Raw genomic sequence first — 17,699 nt, 5'->3', positions numbered from 1 at the left:
CTTTACCCCCATTATCCACCCAACTTTCATCCTAGCCTGCCTACTGCTCCCATGTAGGTGAAGCAACAAGACATACTATCTATTTAGTCTAAAGATCCAAAAATGTTTCTTTTTAAAAAAAGATTTATTTATTTTATGTATATGAGTGCTCTATTTTTGAGTACACCTGCATGCCAGAAGAAGACAGCAGATCTCATCACAGATGGTTGTGAGCCACCATGTAGTGGCTAGGACTTGAACTCGGGACCTCTAGAAAAGCAGCCAGTGCTCTTAACCACTGAGCCATCTCTCTAGCCCCCCAGAAATGTTTTCTAATGAATCTTTTCTAAGACTTTTCGGAAGGTACTGAGAAGGAGCACCCCGAAGGGTTAAAAACCTCCCTTTGTTAAGATTTTATCATCTTCCTCCCTCAGGAAAAGGCCAGGCTCCTGTGTTCGATGTGTTTGAAGCTTTTCTCAATACCGACAACATCCAGGTCTTTGCTAATGCAGCTACAAGTTACATCATGTGCCTTATGAAGTTTGTCAAGGGGCTGGGTAAGTGGAACCCCCCTTTAATAATTCACAGTCATTGTAGACCCTTTCCACGATGGTTTTGTAGGAATGTCCCTGGAGACAGGACCCTAAAAACAAGCAAACATCCTAGAATATGAACACATGGGGTCAGAGACTTACTGTACTTGGGTTTGTTGATTTTTTTCACTGCATCTATAAAATATATTGTGATATAACACATTCTCAACCTACATCTTAGTTTATGCTAACTTCCTTTTCAGTCTTAGAATATTTCAGTATTTTTGACCTTGTATAGAAAACCATTCCCTTCAATGTCACATTTAGCAGTTAGGAAATAAAATTAAGAATGCCTTCTCTAGCCTTCTTAATTGTAAGGTGAGTTTTGGGTTAGTCAGCATCCTCTTTCTTGAAGTCCTGGTGTGTTTTAGGGAGTATATAGGTGATTATATGCTTAAGTTAGGAACACTTAATAGTGTGAAGTCTTGCATACTGCATGACCTACTGAAGCTTGGTTTTACAGCGCACAGATTATCTGGGTGAGGTTGAGAAAAGCAGGAGGGTTAACCACAAGTCTTGAAGACATTTACACATCTGAGAGGCTTACACAGAGAGCTTCTGGATGTGGAATCAGAGAACCTTGGAAATAAGAAAATAGAAGGTTGATGTTGTTCTTCTAACTTCTCAATAGATAACTGATACATTGATCATTCTTTTGTGAAAGAAAATTGGTCACAAAGAAGTTATTAGACTTGTGCCACTCTTATTATTAGTGTAAGAGTAAGAGCAGAATGAAAGTGTGAGGCTTTACTTGCTATTAGTCTGAGATGTACACAAGCCTTAGCCTGTTCTGTTACAACATACATTTACTGTCTTTACCTACAAGGATACTTTCTCAGACCACCAGTAGATTCTGAAAACTACCAATAGTCCCAAACATGTGATTTCTCTGCTTTTTCCTATACATACATACATAATACATACATACATAATACATACATACATACATACATACATAATACATACATACATACATACATACATAATACATACATACATAATATATACATACATACATACATACATACATACTTAATACATATATACATACCAACAATTTATAAAGTAGACATTATATTATACTGACAAAAGCTAATGATAAAGCCTGGAGAAAGGGCTCAGCAGTTAAGCAGACTGGTTGCTCTTCTAGAGGACCAGGGTTTAATTCCCAATACCAAAATGTCAGCTCACAGTCATCTGTAACTCCATTCCCAGAGGATATAATTCCCTCTTCTGGCTTCCTCAAGCACCAGACATGTAACAGGTGCACAGACATGCATGCAGGCAAATACTCAGGCACATACAAACAAAAGTAAGTAAATAAATAAACAAATAGTAAAAATTTAAAAGGAAACCAGTGATAGCAATACACTGGTATCACATGAGGAAGTCTGGTGGTAACCCTATGAAGCGACAACAGGTAGATATCATATCCAGCCTGGATACAGAACACAAAGGGATTTGGCACATCCCGATGGTATGGAGCAAGAGTGACATTCTATCACAAGGCTGGCAATAACATATAACTTAAAATTTAGGAATTTCTCATTTCTGAAACTTTCCACTTGTGTTTTCCTGCCACACAGGTACAAGTACTTAGACCATAGCAAACAGGAAAAGGTAATAGATTTTCCTTGGACAGTTATAGATACATCAAGTAAAATATGCAGGTAGAGGCACCTTATAGCATGTTAGAAATTTGAGACTTTATCTTAAGAGAAAAGTTAGGGACTGAATGTAGAGATGCCAAATCATCAATGTGCATATGGGACATGTTTTGAAAAGAGAGATTCTACTTTAATCTACAAAATAGAGAGTCAAGGCGTAAGTCTTGGGGTTCAGTGGGAAAGCCAGAACCCTCCATACAGCCATGCCCCCAGGTACTACTTGGTTCTAGAAGCCCATTTATATAGACTTGGTACGTATAGCATTGAAAAGGTGCTATTCCTGCTATACGCGCTATAATCAAGAAGATGGGAAGTGAGACTATTGTTAATTTCCGCCTGTCTTTCTCAGCATGAATTCACCCTGGCCCCTGTTTTTAGCTGTAAGGTATAAGAATATAAACCAGAAACTAGCAGACCTACAATTCAAATCTTACTCACCAATAGAGATTTTCTGTAAGACATTTTTATTTGACTTTGTGCTACAGCAATAGAGGTGAAGTTTCAACCCAGACGAGATGACCTACTGAGCCTGAAGTGCTTGCTCTCTGGCCCTTTACAAAAAAGTCTGCCATCCCTAATCTAAAATGTGAATTTGTCTGTTTCTTTTGTGTAGAAGCACGCCTCAGTGCTTTTGAATTCTAAATAATGCCTAGTAATTATGTTTGTTTACTCATATGGAAGGGTGTTTGCTGCTACAGTTGCAGACGATTACCTATAATTACAGTGCTATGAAATTATTTTATTAGAAGCATAGAAATAGAATCATGACATTGAGAATAAAAATTACGATTCTCATTTATTTACCTATAGTAAAATCTATAGTAAATCTCTACAACTATATGAAAATAAACTAATTTAAGTCTAATGAAATAGCCCCATGTCTACAACTCCCATATGTTTATTCTTCCTGGACTCTTCATTAACTGTCATCATTTAGTGCCTCGTGCTGGCAGAAGAAGAAGTCAAAAGAGGGAAGCAAGTACTTCATTTCAGCCTTGCAAGGGAAGGCTGCCTCTGGGACTGTCCTCTGTCACCAGGGCTCAGAAGTCACATCATCCAGCAGAGAAGGGAATTTGTGTGCTGGTTTCAGAAAGACCATCTCAGCCACCAGAAGTATGGGACAGGACAAACCAAGTATTCCTCATAGGGAGAAAATTCACAGAGAGGAAGGTTATCAGGATTATACGAGTTGCTGCAACTTTCCCCTTTCTTCCTTGTGTGTATATTTGGGTAGGATGTGAGTGAATTGGGTCCTCTATTATAATCAGAAGCAGGGCTAATTTTGTCCCTGTCTCCACACTGCCCTAGGTGAGGTAGACTGTAAAGAGATTGGAGACTGTGTCCCTGGAGCTGGCGCCACATCCACAGACCTGTGCCTGCCTGCCTTGGACTACCTCAGACGTTGTTCTCAGGTATTGGGGAGGCCCCCACACAGCTCCAAGCCCCAAGCATGGCACGGAGGGTATTCCTAAAACACCAGCGAATGTCCTTAGCTGAGCCCAGGAGAGAGAGCTTTCTCTCCTTCACCTTGACCTCAAATCTTCCCATCCCCCAGCTTGCTTTTGCCCTTCTGGTTTTTCAGAAGTGGATCATGAGAAGGGGAAGCCGGAATCTGGTGCCCATTTTCCTATGGGCCCCATTCTTATCTGGGGTCGCCTATAGACAGAATATTTGACATATTAGTGAATCTATAAAAGTGTATAAAACTCAGTTGATGAAAACCAGCCCCTGCCTTCTTGCTGGCGAGCATTCTTCCTTCTGTTTCCTGATATGAATGCTCTTGTCAACTACTTTTTAAATGCAAATCACAATAACGTTTCCTTTTTAGGAGCCCTTCTGGTTTCACATCGTCTTTAATAACGATTTATAATCTTTCCATTGCCTGACACTGAGAATTTCCCAATATGTAAGTGTGCTGTTTGGTGTGGTTTTCTTACTTAGCTATTGGCCAAGATCTACAAAATGCCCTTAAAGCCAATCTTCCTTAGTGGGCGACTTGCCAGTTTGCCACGAAGGCTTCAGGAGCAGTCAGTGAGCAGTGAGGACGGAATTGAATCAGTGCTGTCAGATTTTGATGATGACACAGGTAAGTTAATTGACTTGATTAGGATTATTTTTATGTTCTTGATCCCAGACTCTTAGGACATAAATTAAGTTAGTTTTACAGTTCATAAAACTAGTCATCCACTTCTATTTTTTTTTTTGTAATAATTTTTTACCAGGAGAATTTTAACCAGAGTTTCCAAAGTCTCCCTAAAATGGACACTAATTCTTTCTCCTTACATGGATACTTCTGTACAAAGCCATCATAGCTATACCGATTCCACCAAATAATTTTTGATTTCTCTTGAATTTAGCAAAGTCAGACAAAATTGCACTGGTGCTTAAATGGGGTAGCAACAGCCTTCACTAGTTTCAGGGGAACACAATTACTTCCCCTAAGACTATTTGACTAGAAACCATTGCTGAAGAGAGACTATTGGTAGTAAGTGAGGCTACTAGGCTTAGGACAAGGATACTTGTAAAGAATTTGTTTCACAGTAGATTCCACACAATCTCCTGTGAAACAGACTACAATCAAGTAAGTCTAAGTGATTTTCCGGTGAATTGATTCCTGTTCACACCTGTTGTTTACCATCTCAGAAGACTTGTCTAGTTCACATCGAGAAATATAAAGCACACTCAGACATAGGTATTTCTGAGGAGGAACAGATATCTAATATCACAAGTAAATTGTGAAAAAGAATAATTTTGATTTAACATTTGAAGACTTTAACCAATATAATTATCACCAGAAGCTAATATTTTTGTTTATGATAACGTTTGGGATTTTTGACTTGTACTAAAGGGAGAGAGAAAGAAAAATATACATGCCTAGTGGTATAGTGGTAGTGTGGTCTACAACCATAGCAGAAACTGGGGATGCAGAGACAGGGGAGTCCCAGGGGCTCACTAACCAACCAGTCTAGCCCAAATGGTGAACTTCAGGTTCAGTGAAAGACATTTTCTCATAAGAGGGGGATTGATAGAGAAAGACAGATAACTTCTAGCCTCCACATGCCTATGCATGGCTACATGCATCTGTACACATATATACACCTAATCACTTCTCAGAATGATATATTCTCAGAAATCACCATAGATTTTCAAGGTATGTTACTTTCCCCACCCAATGGAAAATGCCAACATTTACAAATCTAGATAAAATATATAAAAACATAAGCATATATAGAATACATAGAGCTAGATACAATGGTATCTCCTTCTGTCAACTATTGCCAATGTATAGCCAACTATTCACATGTGTTTTTCTTCTTTCTCTCCTCATATTAGTTCAAGCCAAAGCTCAAAACATTGCATTAAATCTACATGTGTTTCAGTAAGTGTGTTCTAAAGTTAAAGTGTAGAGAAGCCTATCTTGTCCTCAGTGGGCTCTTTGACTAGATCCAGAAAGCCTTTTAATACAAAGGCTGATAAATCAGAGAAATGTATACATATATGGGGACAAGGGCATGAAGGGCAAAGAAGTGGGCATAGCATGACACACTCCCATACTCATAGACAATGCTCAAAAGCCTTGTGAAGAGAGTGGCAAGGAGATGGAGATGTGGCCAAGGTCGTGAGTTCTAGGGTTGTTTCAGGGTTATGTAGTAGAGTATAGTAGAAGCTGGGGATTACTCAGCATACGTATTTCTCATGCTCATTGCAGCCCTAATTACCAGACTTTAGTGGTTGAGCCTGTTTTCCATTCTTGTACAATATCCCTTATCAAATAATCTTATGGCTTATTGCACATAGAAAGGAGACAGGCCACATGGCTTTTTCTAAAGTCACACTTCCTCCAGTGATTTGAGCTATAAGTGACAAATGTACCAATTTGGTAAATATAGAGTTAGATCACCCTAATCCTACCATAGTAAACAAAGCAGCTTGGCAGAGACTAGGGGATAAACTGGAGGTGGGGCTGGGGACAGTGGAAAGCTAGTTACAGAGTGTCTGTGTGAGATGACAACCATTTTGAAAATGGTACTAATGGCTACACTGCGTAATGTGTGTAATCAATGCTACTAAAGTTACAAAAAAAAAAGAGTGGAAGTAGATAATTTTGTTATTTTAAAATAATAGGCAGGAAAACTAGGAATGTATTTATTTGGAAGAATGCTTACCTCACATGCAGGATGCCCTGGGTTTGATCTCCAGCACTACATAAATAGTATGGTGTGTAACAAGTGCCTGACATCCCAAAACTTGGTTATAAATGGCATACTTAAGTATACTTATGATTTTTATGTGTACTTATGATTTATATTTATATTTGCATTTTTCACTGGGCTGGAAATTATATTGAAAAACCATGATAATACATCAGTTCTTAAAACTGTTTGTGTATTTGTGTATTAGGCACATGTATGTGAGGTGGAAACTTCCAATCAGAAGTTCAAGGTTATCAATGGCTAAAAAGCAAATTCAAGGCTAGCTTAGGCTACATGAGACTCTGTCTCAAATGACAAACAGGAGGATAGACAGAAATAAAGCTAAATGGACAATTTTATATTTGTATTATTATACGATTTGTTCCCAAGAAGTCTGACAGTCATTTCAGTCATTGCCATTTTTAAGAAGTAGAGTTGGGGAAGAATTAGAGTCTTGTGTTTTCCTTTGACCTTGTGAGACCATATTAATCAACCTTTGCCTGCTCAGAGGCACCTAAAGCTAATGCTCCGATTGACAATTAACATCCCAGTGCCCCTTGCCATTCATACATGGAGTTTGCTTGGATCTTGCAAGTATTATTTTTCCTGATGAAATCCGGGTAGCTGGATTTCTGAGAGTTCTGCCTTTTGTTTTTCAGGTCTGATAGACGTCTGGATCATCCTGTTGGAGCAGCTAACAGCAGCTGTGTCCAACTGTCCAAGACAACATCAACCACCCACCTTAGATTTACTCTTTGAACTGTTGAGAGATGTTACCAAAACACCTGGTAAATGTCTATATCTGTTTTTATTGGAGGAGGGGTTGTTAAACATATATTTTCAAAAAGGTATGTCTTTTGATATTTACCCATTTTTCACTGCTGATTGCGTTTAAGGCCAGGTTTCCCTTGCAGTAGATGCTTAGTAAATATGTGTTGAGTGGCTACAGTGATGTTATGGGTAAGGTATATCCCTGAAATTTTTTTTTACCAAAGATGTCTGCTTTGATGCTGTTGGAGTCCTACATCAATCCTTCTGTGCCGTCAGTGTCTCCATAGCACGGCCGGCTTTCCCATTTGCCATGATTGCAGCCTTCTTCCTCTGCCAGATTTTTACAGCCTTTGCAGCCCCAGTGCTGTTAGGAGACCTCAACAGATCCACCACTCATGAGCACATACCATAATAAGCAGCCTCTTGTCATGGGGATTGGAATTGGAAAAAGATACCTACTGCCCAGGATGGTCCCCTGTGTAGGAAAGAGACCTTAGAAATGCATCTCTAGGTCTGAGTTTTAAACTATATGTTATTCATATATATGTTATATGTTATTCATTTCAAAGTTTCCGAAGTCAAAGAAACTTTTTATAGACACGTAAGGTGTTTTTATTGTTATTTTATGGGTGCTTTGCCTGCATAAATGTCTGTGCACCCCATGCATACAATACTTGGAGAGGCCAGAAGAGGGCATCAGATCCCCTGAAACTGGAGTCACAGACAATTGTGAGCTACTCTGGACTAGGGTTCAGTTAAGAGCAGTCAGTATTTTTAATGGCTGACCCATCTCTCCAACCCTGAAATTTTATTTTTTACTAACAGAATTAGAACCTTAATGAAGTTACTAATTAATTCCACAGGGAAATGCCTAGTCATCATTTTGAAAACTTGATTATTAACACCTGCTTAAAATTCATTCCAAGGGTTGTAGCTATTTTCATATGTTTAAAAGTTAAAAGCGTTCCACTAAACAAAGTTATGCACCAGGACTTCTAAATATAGACCATTAGTAAGTACCATTTTCAATTTTCATATTAATTGCCATATGAATAGTGTTTAATGTAAAAAAAGTATATCTGTTTGTTAAAGTCTCTTAAATATTAAAATAGAATTTTGAACACTAAGTGAAAAGCAATTAATAAATGTGAATAACATCATGGCATTTATAAGGCATTATTTTAAATGTGGAATCAAATATATGAAATTTTATGCATTTATAAATACACATTCATACATGATGTACATTTAAGAAGTACATTAAGGAAATATGTTAAAATGGAATTATATCTGTATGTAAGTTTTGTTCCTCTATATTATGTAATTTTCATTTTATCTTTGATATTTTTTTTTTCTTATTGGATCTTACTGTTTAGTCCACATTGGCCTGAAACTGGTAGTTTAACTTGGTAGTTTAACTGTCTTGACCCCCAAGGGCTTGAGTATACGTAGACATGTGCTAGCTTACCCTATTTGTACATTTTTTAAAATCAATTTTTAAAAATCTACTAATGTTTCTTTAAGGGTGCACAAAAATAATCTTTATAACATTACCTACAGAATAAAAGAACAACTCACATCTTAAATTTTTATTAGCACTGAAATTGATTAATAAATTACACCTAGGTATAATGAAAATAGTCTATCAGTGAAAATAAGGACTTGAAATTTTTTGATACCATAAACTCTGTTTTTCATAGTTATCAAAAAGTAGTTTTTAAAGTTATTGTGGTTGGAAATGCCTTGAATCACAAAGCTATTTTCATGGCTCTGCCAGGGAAACACAAGTCCAAGAGTTCAAGGCCTGTCTAGGCAAAAAAAAAAAGAGAGACAGAGAGAAAGAGAGAGAGAGAGAGAGACTCAGACTACTCAGACTATTATAAACTTATTGTTTATAATAGTCTTAACTTATTGTTATTATATTATAAAACTATATACCTTGGTGTTCCATGTAAGTATATATAATATCTTTTGACATTTTTCCTAAATGCACATATGTGTTTATATGTTTGAATCTGATGACCAAGAGATCAAATGATAGTTTTGTGATATTTTGAGTTTTTTATGTATATTCATATTCCTGCAGAGCTAAAATCATGCAAAGAAGGAAAAATGACTATTATTGCCTCCAGTGAGTTGTTAGTTAATTCTTCTCACACTTTCTTCGAGAATGGAGAGGTTTTTTTTTTTTTTTTTTTTTTTTTTTTTTTAAAGAAATCTTGGATATCAGCCATAGCAGGAAACTCCCATCCCCCTTGGAATGACAATTTCTGACCTTTCCCTCTCCCTTTCAGGCCCAGGGTTTGGAATCTATGCAGTTGTTCACCTTCTCCTTCCTGTGATGTCTCTTTGGCTCCGTCGTAGCCATAAGGACCATTCCTACTGGGATGTGGCATCTGCTAACTTCAAGCACGCCATCGGTCTGTCCTGCGAGCTGGTGGTGGAGCACATTCAAAGTTTTCTACACTCAGGTAGCTACAGGGTCAGAGCCAGTCCTCGTGGACCTTGCTTCTCCAGCCAGCACACTATCTCAGTGCTTAGTGAAAGCTTGGTACACATGCCTTTGCTGAAGATAAATACCAAAGTGCAGGTCTACTGTAGCTGTGCATAAGGAGAAGAAAGGCATATTCAAGTACACAGCTTTTAAAAATCCTCATACCCAGGGTATGCAGAGGTGGGATATCTTGTTCTTTGTGTTTCTTCATCTAAAGAAAGCAAATATAAGAAATAGAATTTTAAAAAGGTTCTGGTTACCACCAAAAAGTTACTTATCAGGATGGGGATAAAGGGAAGTTTCTTAGTGCCTATGACACTTTGAAAAGCATGTATGCTAGTGGAGAGTTGTGTTGAAAGTGGCAGACAGAAAAGGACAGGCAGGACAGCAGCCTGGGGTCCTGAGCAGGGACCTTTGTAAAAGTCAGATTCTTGCTCACCAGCTGCTTTGGGAGGTTTGGAAGGAAGAAGAAAAGAAACATAGCTTCTAAACAGAAGGAAGAAATGCATAGAAGCATAAAGAGGCCTCTTTGCTAGAAAAGACAAAAGAGGCCAAGCAGAGTGTTGGCCCCAAGGACTATAAAGCAAAAATAGGAAATTGCATCTGTACTAAATTCAGTGAGAAAGATAATTTGTCCTGCAAAGTAAAAGTGCTAGTGGAGGAGGGAGAGATTTCCACAGCTAATGGAGGAGGGAGGGGTATCCACATGTAGGTAGTGGGTGTGTCTCAGGGGGTTGATGTTTTTGAGCAGGCTGTTGCTTTGCAGTGAGGAGTGTGAAAGAGATACCACTGAACATCGATTCTGTGGCATCACAAGGACCCTAGGAAAAACATGTAGATACATTCCTAGAGTAGACAATTAGACTGGCTGGGGGATCTCTGTTTCCTTTAGTCTACAAATGATATGCAGATGGAAGCCAAATCGACATGGTTCAGAAATTACCAAGCTGAGATGAGATGGTTTTCTTTTCCAAGAGCATTTAAATGTAATTCAGTTTTCATCACCTAGGAAAGTATATTTGCATTTTCCTATTTAGACACACATTTTTTTCAGCAACTCATTTTCAGGTCATATATTTAATATATTCTGTCTTGTTTGAGTAGATTGTTGCTAAACTTTGAATGATACACACACACACACACATGAACTGCATATCTCATTTTCTGTGTCTATAAATGAGATATATAAATATATATGTCAACGTTGGAGAAAAGGACTCCAAGAAAAACGTTGCTTTGCTATGTTTTGTTTTGATGGGGTGTAAGGGAAGGTATACACCATTCACTTTTTCCTTTCCCCAAATGTATATCCTTTTATGTCTCAGACTTTCTTTTTTTGCCAGAGATGGCCATTTCATTCTCTCCCATTACACCGGAGATCTAAGAATCTTATTCCTTCTTCCTGCAGACATCAGGTATGAGAGTATGATCAATACCATGCTGAAGGATCTCTTTGAGCTGCTGGTAGTGTGTGTGGCCAAGCCCACAGAAACCATCTCCAGAGTGGGCTGTTCCTGCATTAGGTGAGGAAAGGGTCCCTTGGCTCTGTACAAGGATGGATTTTATTATAAAATCCCAAAGAGTTGTCTTTTATGATAGTGACTCACTTTGTGGATTGCCTTTCAGAAATAATTTATAATTAATACCCCCTCTTTGGTGTTCAGTCAGCACATGTAGAAGAAGATACAGAAAAAGTGATGGTTTACTTGGGGACAAAGGAGGAGGGTGAAAATTGAAGGTGGGCAGAACCTGAGATTTAGTGCCCACTGCCGGCTCCTCATCAGCAGGTAGATTGCTTCAATCTGTTCCTGGGTTCTTTGAACACCTTTGAGGGATTGTCTTAAGTCTTAGGATCTTGCTCTAATACCCACTCCTAACAAGTTCCATTTTGGAGTCTAGAATACTGTTCCTGTGTATGATGAGGGCATAAAATTCTTCTTGTGAAGATGTTACTAGATACCTCCACCCTCCTGTCTTTTTAATGTAAAGATACCAAGAGAGACGACATAACTACAGATTACACATTTGTAATCCCAGAACTCAGGAGAGAGATTAAAGAGAGTTTGAGTTCAAAGTCACTCAAGGATACACAGCAAGGCCAGTTCTCAAAGAAAAATAGTAATAACTAAGAGAGAGATAGAGAGAGAGAATCACTGAAAACTTTTAACATTTATACCTACAGGGGGTTAATTATAAATACCCAGAAAGAACAAGAGGTGTGGTGAACAGGATGGTAACAATGACGACACTTGGTTCCTACTCCAGAGTGATTTTCTTCATTATTTTTTTTTATTGCTACAATAAAAACACCTTCTATACGTTGACCAAGCCAACTTGCTAAAGGAATCAGTTAATTGGGCTCACAGTTCTAAAGGGTTAATATGCGTGATGATGAAGCAAGGGCATGTCAGTAGGAGCTGCTGAGAGTGCACATCTCAAACTGCAGGCAGAAAGCAGAGAGTACACAGCACTTAGGACGGTCAAAAGCTTTTTGAAACCTTAAAGCCCTCCCCTCAGTGACACACCCCCTCCAACAAGGCCACACATTTTAATCTTTTCCTAACAGCCACTAACTCGGGAACTATGTATTCAAAGCCAGAGACGATATCATTCCAGCTGGGAGAACAAGATAACAGGCCCAAGGAGATACGAATAAGTGGTGATCAAAGTTTGGGTCTTGTTTTACATAGTTATGATTTGTAGAGGAGTGGCAACAATTGGGGTCAACACGGAGAAATGAATGAAAAACATAATATGAGCCTAAGGTGGTCTGCTTGCAGTGGAAATCCATTGCTGTTTCTAAATTAAAATGGTAGATATTAGTATCTTGACAATGAAATACCAGAGGGGTGGAAGGCAGGAGGAGGCTAGTAAAGCAACTGCAGGGTAAACCTGTGCACAATTCAACTTTGAAGACAATGGAATTTCTGGACTGAAGCCATGCCTTTTGGCAGGTACGTCCTGGTGACAGCAGGCCCCGTGTTCACGGAGGAGATGTGGAGACTCGCATGCTGTGCTCTTCAGGATGCTTTCTCTGCCACTCTCAAGCCAGTGAAGGTAAATACCACAATGACAGACCCAAGTTTGTCATCCTCTTCCTCCTTGGCCCCCTGATGCTTGCTCAGTCTGAACACCTGAGTTCTGCTTACTTTCTCACGTGAGGCAGTTGCACAGTAGCAGAACATGAGACAAGAAAAATCTTAGGTTGGTTACCTTATCCATGTCAGATTCGAGATTGAGCCTGGCATGCTGAATGGAGACAATCCCTATGAACACCTGCTGTTCCTCCCTAGGACCTGCTAGGCTGCTTCCACAGTGGCACCGAGGGCTTCAGTGGGGAAGGCTGCCAAGTGCGAGTAGCAGCTCCATCTTCCTCCCCGAGTGCTGAGGCAGAGTACTGGCGCATCCGGGCCATGGCCCAGCAGGTGAGAGCTGTTGTGTGGGTTTTGGGGACTCCAGAAACTAGGAGGCACCATCTTGAATGTCCAGCATCACAAGGACTTTCCACTCTCTTACGACATACACATTGAGGCCTTGAGGTTTTGCCAGTATCATTTTTTTTCCCCCACTGGAATGAATGGGTTTAGCTCATTCTTCCCACACCATCCCTTGCTGGTTGCATCCTTTAGTTCTCAGATCAGAGTCTATCTTACAGCCTGGATTTCATCTATACTTTGCTTAGGCTACTTAGAAGAGTTTTCTAAATACTTAGAAGGATTTTTTTTTTTTAAATACTATTGCTGCTAAATATGGGTGACTAAAGATGGTTCATATATTACATTTTTATCACCTATACAGAACACAATCCTTAATATTTTCAGTGACTTAGCACATTTGAGTTGAATATAGTCAATCACTAAAAGTGTCTCCATGCAACCTGGGTTTGGTTCTTATCCCCCACATCAGGCAATTTACAAGCACGTGTAATATGAGTTCCAGGGAATCTGTTGAGACATTCCCTAGTTGCTTCTGAAGGGTTTCCCCCAGCAGTTCTCAGCAAATGATTCAACCATCCTTCCACATTCAACTTCTCACCTCCTCTATTGAGCACATTCATAAGGCCCTAGGATATGACTATTGGTTCTGAAGGAAAAGGCACATCCATAGGAAGCAACCATGCTGTTTATGGGGGGGGGGGGAAAAGGAACAGAAGAAAAGTAAGACTGCATTGAAGAGCCTCTTCCACAGGATGGCAATTGTGGCCAAGATAGCTTCCATCAAGGATGACTTCTCTAAACGGGAAGCTGTGACAGCTGGTTCAGTTTGCACATATGTACACTATGGTATCTTCACCTATGTTCAAGCATGCAGTGAGTATGTAAAGCTGGCAGCCGGGCAAGATGGCGGCTAATGTCTACAAGTCAGCACTAAGGAGGCAGAGGGAGCTTGAATGCAGGCTAGCTTAGGCTATAGAGTGGGTTCTAAGTCAGCTTGATGATCTCATTTCAAACTCAGCGACCAATGGAAACATCAGGTGAGAACCCTCTCCCGAAATGAATGGTTACCAGAGAACAGGGAGTCGTTTCACTTCCTAGTGTTTCTCTCTTTCTTCAGTTCTAAACTTTCTTTTTATATTTACAGTTAAATAAAACCAGTGTGTTCAATTACAAATTAGTCCCATTACAATGGGATAAAAGTTTCCTTGGTAAAAATGTTTTTTTTTAAATCAAAAGAAATGAAACCATTAGGAACAGAGAGATATGATAGATACTTGGTATTTTCAGTCACTTCTACCTAGGCCACACCAGTAATCCTGATAGAGTGGTCCAGAAAGGAGCTGAGAGTATTAGCATCACTCATTTGTTTGTTTGAAAAAAAAAATCCTGGCTGTCCTGGAACTCACAGAGATCCATCTGCCTCTGTTTCCTGAGTGCTGGCATTAAAGGTATAAACCACCATGCTTGGCTGACTCTTAGTTTCTCATTCCTACCTTGGATATAAAAGTCAGAGATAAGGGGATATGGCAAAGTGTAAAGTGCTTGCCTAGCATGTGTAAGTCCCTCCAGAACTAATATGTGCATATACACATATATTATATATATCATATGTGTGTATAGATGTGTGTGTATATATATATACAAATATCATATATGTGTATATAAACATTTTAATATATATGTATTTTACATACATTCCACACACACACACACACACACACACACACACACACACACACACACACATACACATACAATAGGATCATCTGGGAAAAGAAAACTTGATTAAAAACATTTCTCCATCAGATTGGCATCTGATCAAGCCTGTGGGTCAATTTTCTGATTGATGATGAATGTCGAGCCACCCCAGGGCTGGCATTCCTTGGTGTATAAGAAAGCAGCCTGAGCGAGCCATGGGATAAAGCCAATAGCAACAATTGTTCAGGGTCTCTGCTTCAATTCTTGCCCCTATGTTCCTGTATGAGATCCAGCCCTGACTTTCCCCCTAGATGGACTATGACCTGAAAGGTGTACGGTGAAATTAACCCTTTCCTCGCCAGGTTGCTTTTGGTCACGGTGTATAACACAACACTAGAAAGCAAACCAGTACCAACCCCCTTGGACTGGTTATTGCTACCTAGTTCAGTACTTGGAGTGTAACGAGCTGACGGGCGATAGAGCACTACTTGTATTAGTGTTGGTTGGCAATGTTTCTTGTTTGTTCTGTTATAGTGTTCTGCATATGTAATACACGTGTATCTTTATTTAATTCGTCAGCTTTATCAGGTGGAAGGCATTGCCATCCCATTTTATAGGTAAAGACATGGGTAGAAAATAAATTACTTACCCAGGGCTACTAGCAAACTGTGGGTGGAGTTGGTAGACATGGGCTTCTGAACCGTCCCTTCGTATATTCCTGCAGGTGTTTATGCTGGACACCCAGTGCTCACCAAAGACTCCAAACAACTTCGATCATGCTCAGTCCTGTCAGCTCATCATTGAACTACCTCATGATGAGAAACCCAATGGACATGCCAAGAAAAGGTATTCTGCAGTGAACATCGAGCTCAGAAACAAGAAAGCCCATCCGTTCCCACTTCCTACTCTTTTTAATCCAAGCTATAGCACTGTAGAGTCATTTAACAAAGGTTGTCACAAAAAATGGTAAACCTTTTAATCAAATTACATGTGTATAACTTAATCTGCCATAGGGAACTACCACAGGTTAGATAACTGTCAGAACAGGTATATTTTCTCACAGTTTTGAAGCCTGAAATTCAGGGACCAAAGTGTGGGCTTGATTTGTTCTTTTGGCGTGTAGATGCCTGTCTGAGACCTCACATGGTAGCTCCTTTGGGTTTTTTTTTTTATACAGATTTCCTCTAACAAAGGCTATGTGTACACTGGATTAAGATCTACCCAGTGACCTCATTTTTACTTAATTACCTTCCTAAAGACCCTTCCTGTAAATTTGGTCATATTCTGACTAGGAATTAAGAGTTCAGTATATACATTTGGACAGGATACAATCCAGTTCATAAAATCATATGTGTAATATTTTTATTTAAAAGTGATTAAATTTTTAAACAAAAAATCAGAACAAAATCAGTTGTGCCCAGAGCCCAAAGTCAACTAGACATTATAGCAAGACTGTTTACAAAATATAGTAACTTCCGTATTTCAGGTTAGTACAGTGCAGATCATCTCAATGAATACAAACAACTCTGCTCTCAAGAGACAAAAAGATCCCTGTCTTACCAAAAGAGAAAAAAAAGAGTTTCTCTTTTTAAATACTATTATTCAGCCTGAAAATCATTGTTCTTTGAACTGGAATCAAAGCTCCCTCGCCTTGCTTCAACACATCAATAGTAACCGCTGCTTATTTAACACTATATAAAGGCATAACAAAACCCCACTTTCATTTTAACCCATGAGGACCAGAGAAGCAAAGAGTATACAGCCATCAAGTGAGAAAGCCAGAAGCAAACCAAAGGTCCATCAGAGCACAGGACCTCAACCCTTTACCACTTTGGGGAGCGAGGTCATGCACGGACTGGGGTTTGCATTTCTTCCAAACTTGTGTTTTAATCCTAGCTGCCCAGGTTATGCTTAGAAGGTGGGGCCTTTGGTAAATCATGATGTTTGAGCCCTTCATGGACGGGATTAATGCTATTAAGAGAAACAGGAGCACTCCCCTGTCACTCTATTAAGGACACAGCTAAAAGACGGCTTCTCCAGCTACCAGAAAGCCCTTACCAGAATCCAGCCATACTGATACTCTATTCTTAGACTTCCTACCTCTAAAACAGTATGAAATCAACCTCTTTGATTATGAACAAGGCAATCTGCAGGATTTCTCTATAGCAACCTGAACAAAAACAGTTGTTGCCATTGCATAGGCTCTGGGTGATTCGTGTAACAGCTTCTTAATATAGCTATTTAAATACTATAACCATTTAGGTTAAATATCCAGGGAATATTTTAGCTAAGCATTTGGTGCACCAAAAATACATGCAGGGTTGGGGATTTAGCTCAGTGGTAGAGCGCTTGCCTAGCACGTGCAAGGCCGTGGGTTTGGGACTCAGCTCTGAAAAACAGGAAAGAAAAAAGGAAAAGAATACATGGAGTACATATTTAATTTATGAAACATGAATAAAAATAAAATATTCATAAGTCTGGCACACAAAAGAGCACGTTAACAGAATCCCATGAAGTCTTCCCAAATTCTAGCTCCTGTTTCCCCAGCACCAGTTTTAAGTTGTCTACTTTATATGTTAAAGATCATACAAAGCTAAGACCCTGCCATGCCTTTTGAGGATGTTACTTTGAAATAAAGATGATAGAAAAACAAGCAGATCTTTAAAGGACTTCCCTTCTTAATTTGGATCCTAAAGTTGTAGATTTGAAGAACGTAGACCATATTGGTAATGTTTTAGTTTCCTTCCTGTTTCTGTGATAACATTCAGATCATACGTAACTGGAGGAGGGCCGGGCAGTTGGTGGCGCACGCCTTTAGTCCCAGCACTTGGGAGGCAGAGGCAGGCGGGTTTCTGAGTTCGAGGCCA

General features: G+C 39.3%; 1 protein-coding gene across 1 annotated transcript in view; it reads left to right on the top strand.

Moving 5' to 3' along the window:
• The window catches only part of Arfgef3 (ARFGEF family member 3), a 153,685-nt gene that overhangs the window by 122,153 nt on the left and 13,833 nt on the right, over positions 1–17,699 (top strand). The window contains exons 24-32 of the mRNA XM_076928042.1: positions 414–536; positions 3,548–3,651; positions 4,181–4,325; positions 7,092–7,220; positions 9,498–9,674; positions 11,106–11,220; positions 12,652–12,754; positions 12,991–13,122; positions 15,557–15,678. Of these exons, the coding sequence (XP_076784157.1) occupies positions 414–536; positions 3,548–3,651; positions 4,181–4,325; positions 7,092–7,220; positions 9,498–9,674; positions 11,106–11,220; positions 12,652–12,754; positions 12,991–13,122; positions 15,557–15,678 (1,150 nt within the window). The remainder of the gene's footprint in view (positions 1–413; positions 537–3,547; positions 3,652–4,180; positions 4,326–7,091; positions 7,221–9,497; positions 9,675–11,105; positions 11,221–12,651; positions 12,755–12,990; positions 13,123–15,556; positions 15,679–17,699) is intronic.

This window comes from Arvicanthis niloticus, chromosome 30, assembly GCF_011762505.2.
Source record: "Arvicanthis niloticus isolate mArvNil1 chromosome 30, mArvNil1.pat.X, whole genome shotgun sequence".
In the NCBI taxonomy this organism is placed as follows: domain Eukaryota; kingdom Metazoa; phylum Chordata; class Mammalia; order Rodentia; family Muridae; genus Arvicanthis; species Arvicanthis niloticus.
Note: the sequence above shows the minus strand (reverse complement) of the source record. Positions and strands in the feature narration are given on the sequence as shown.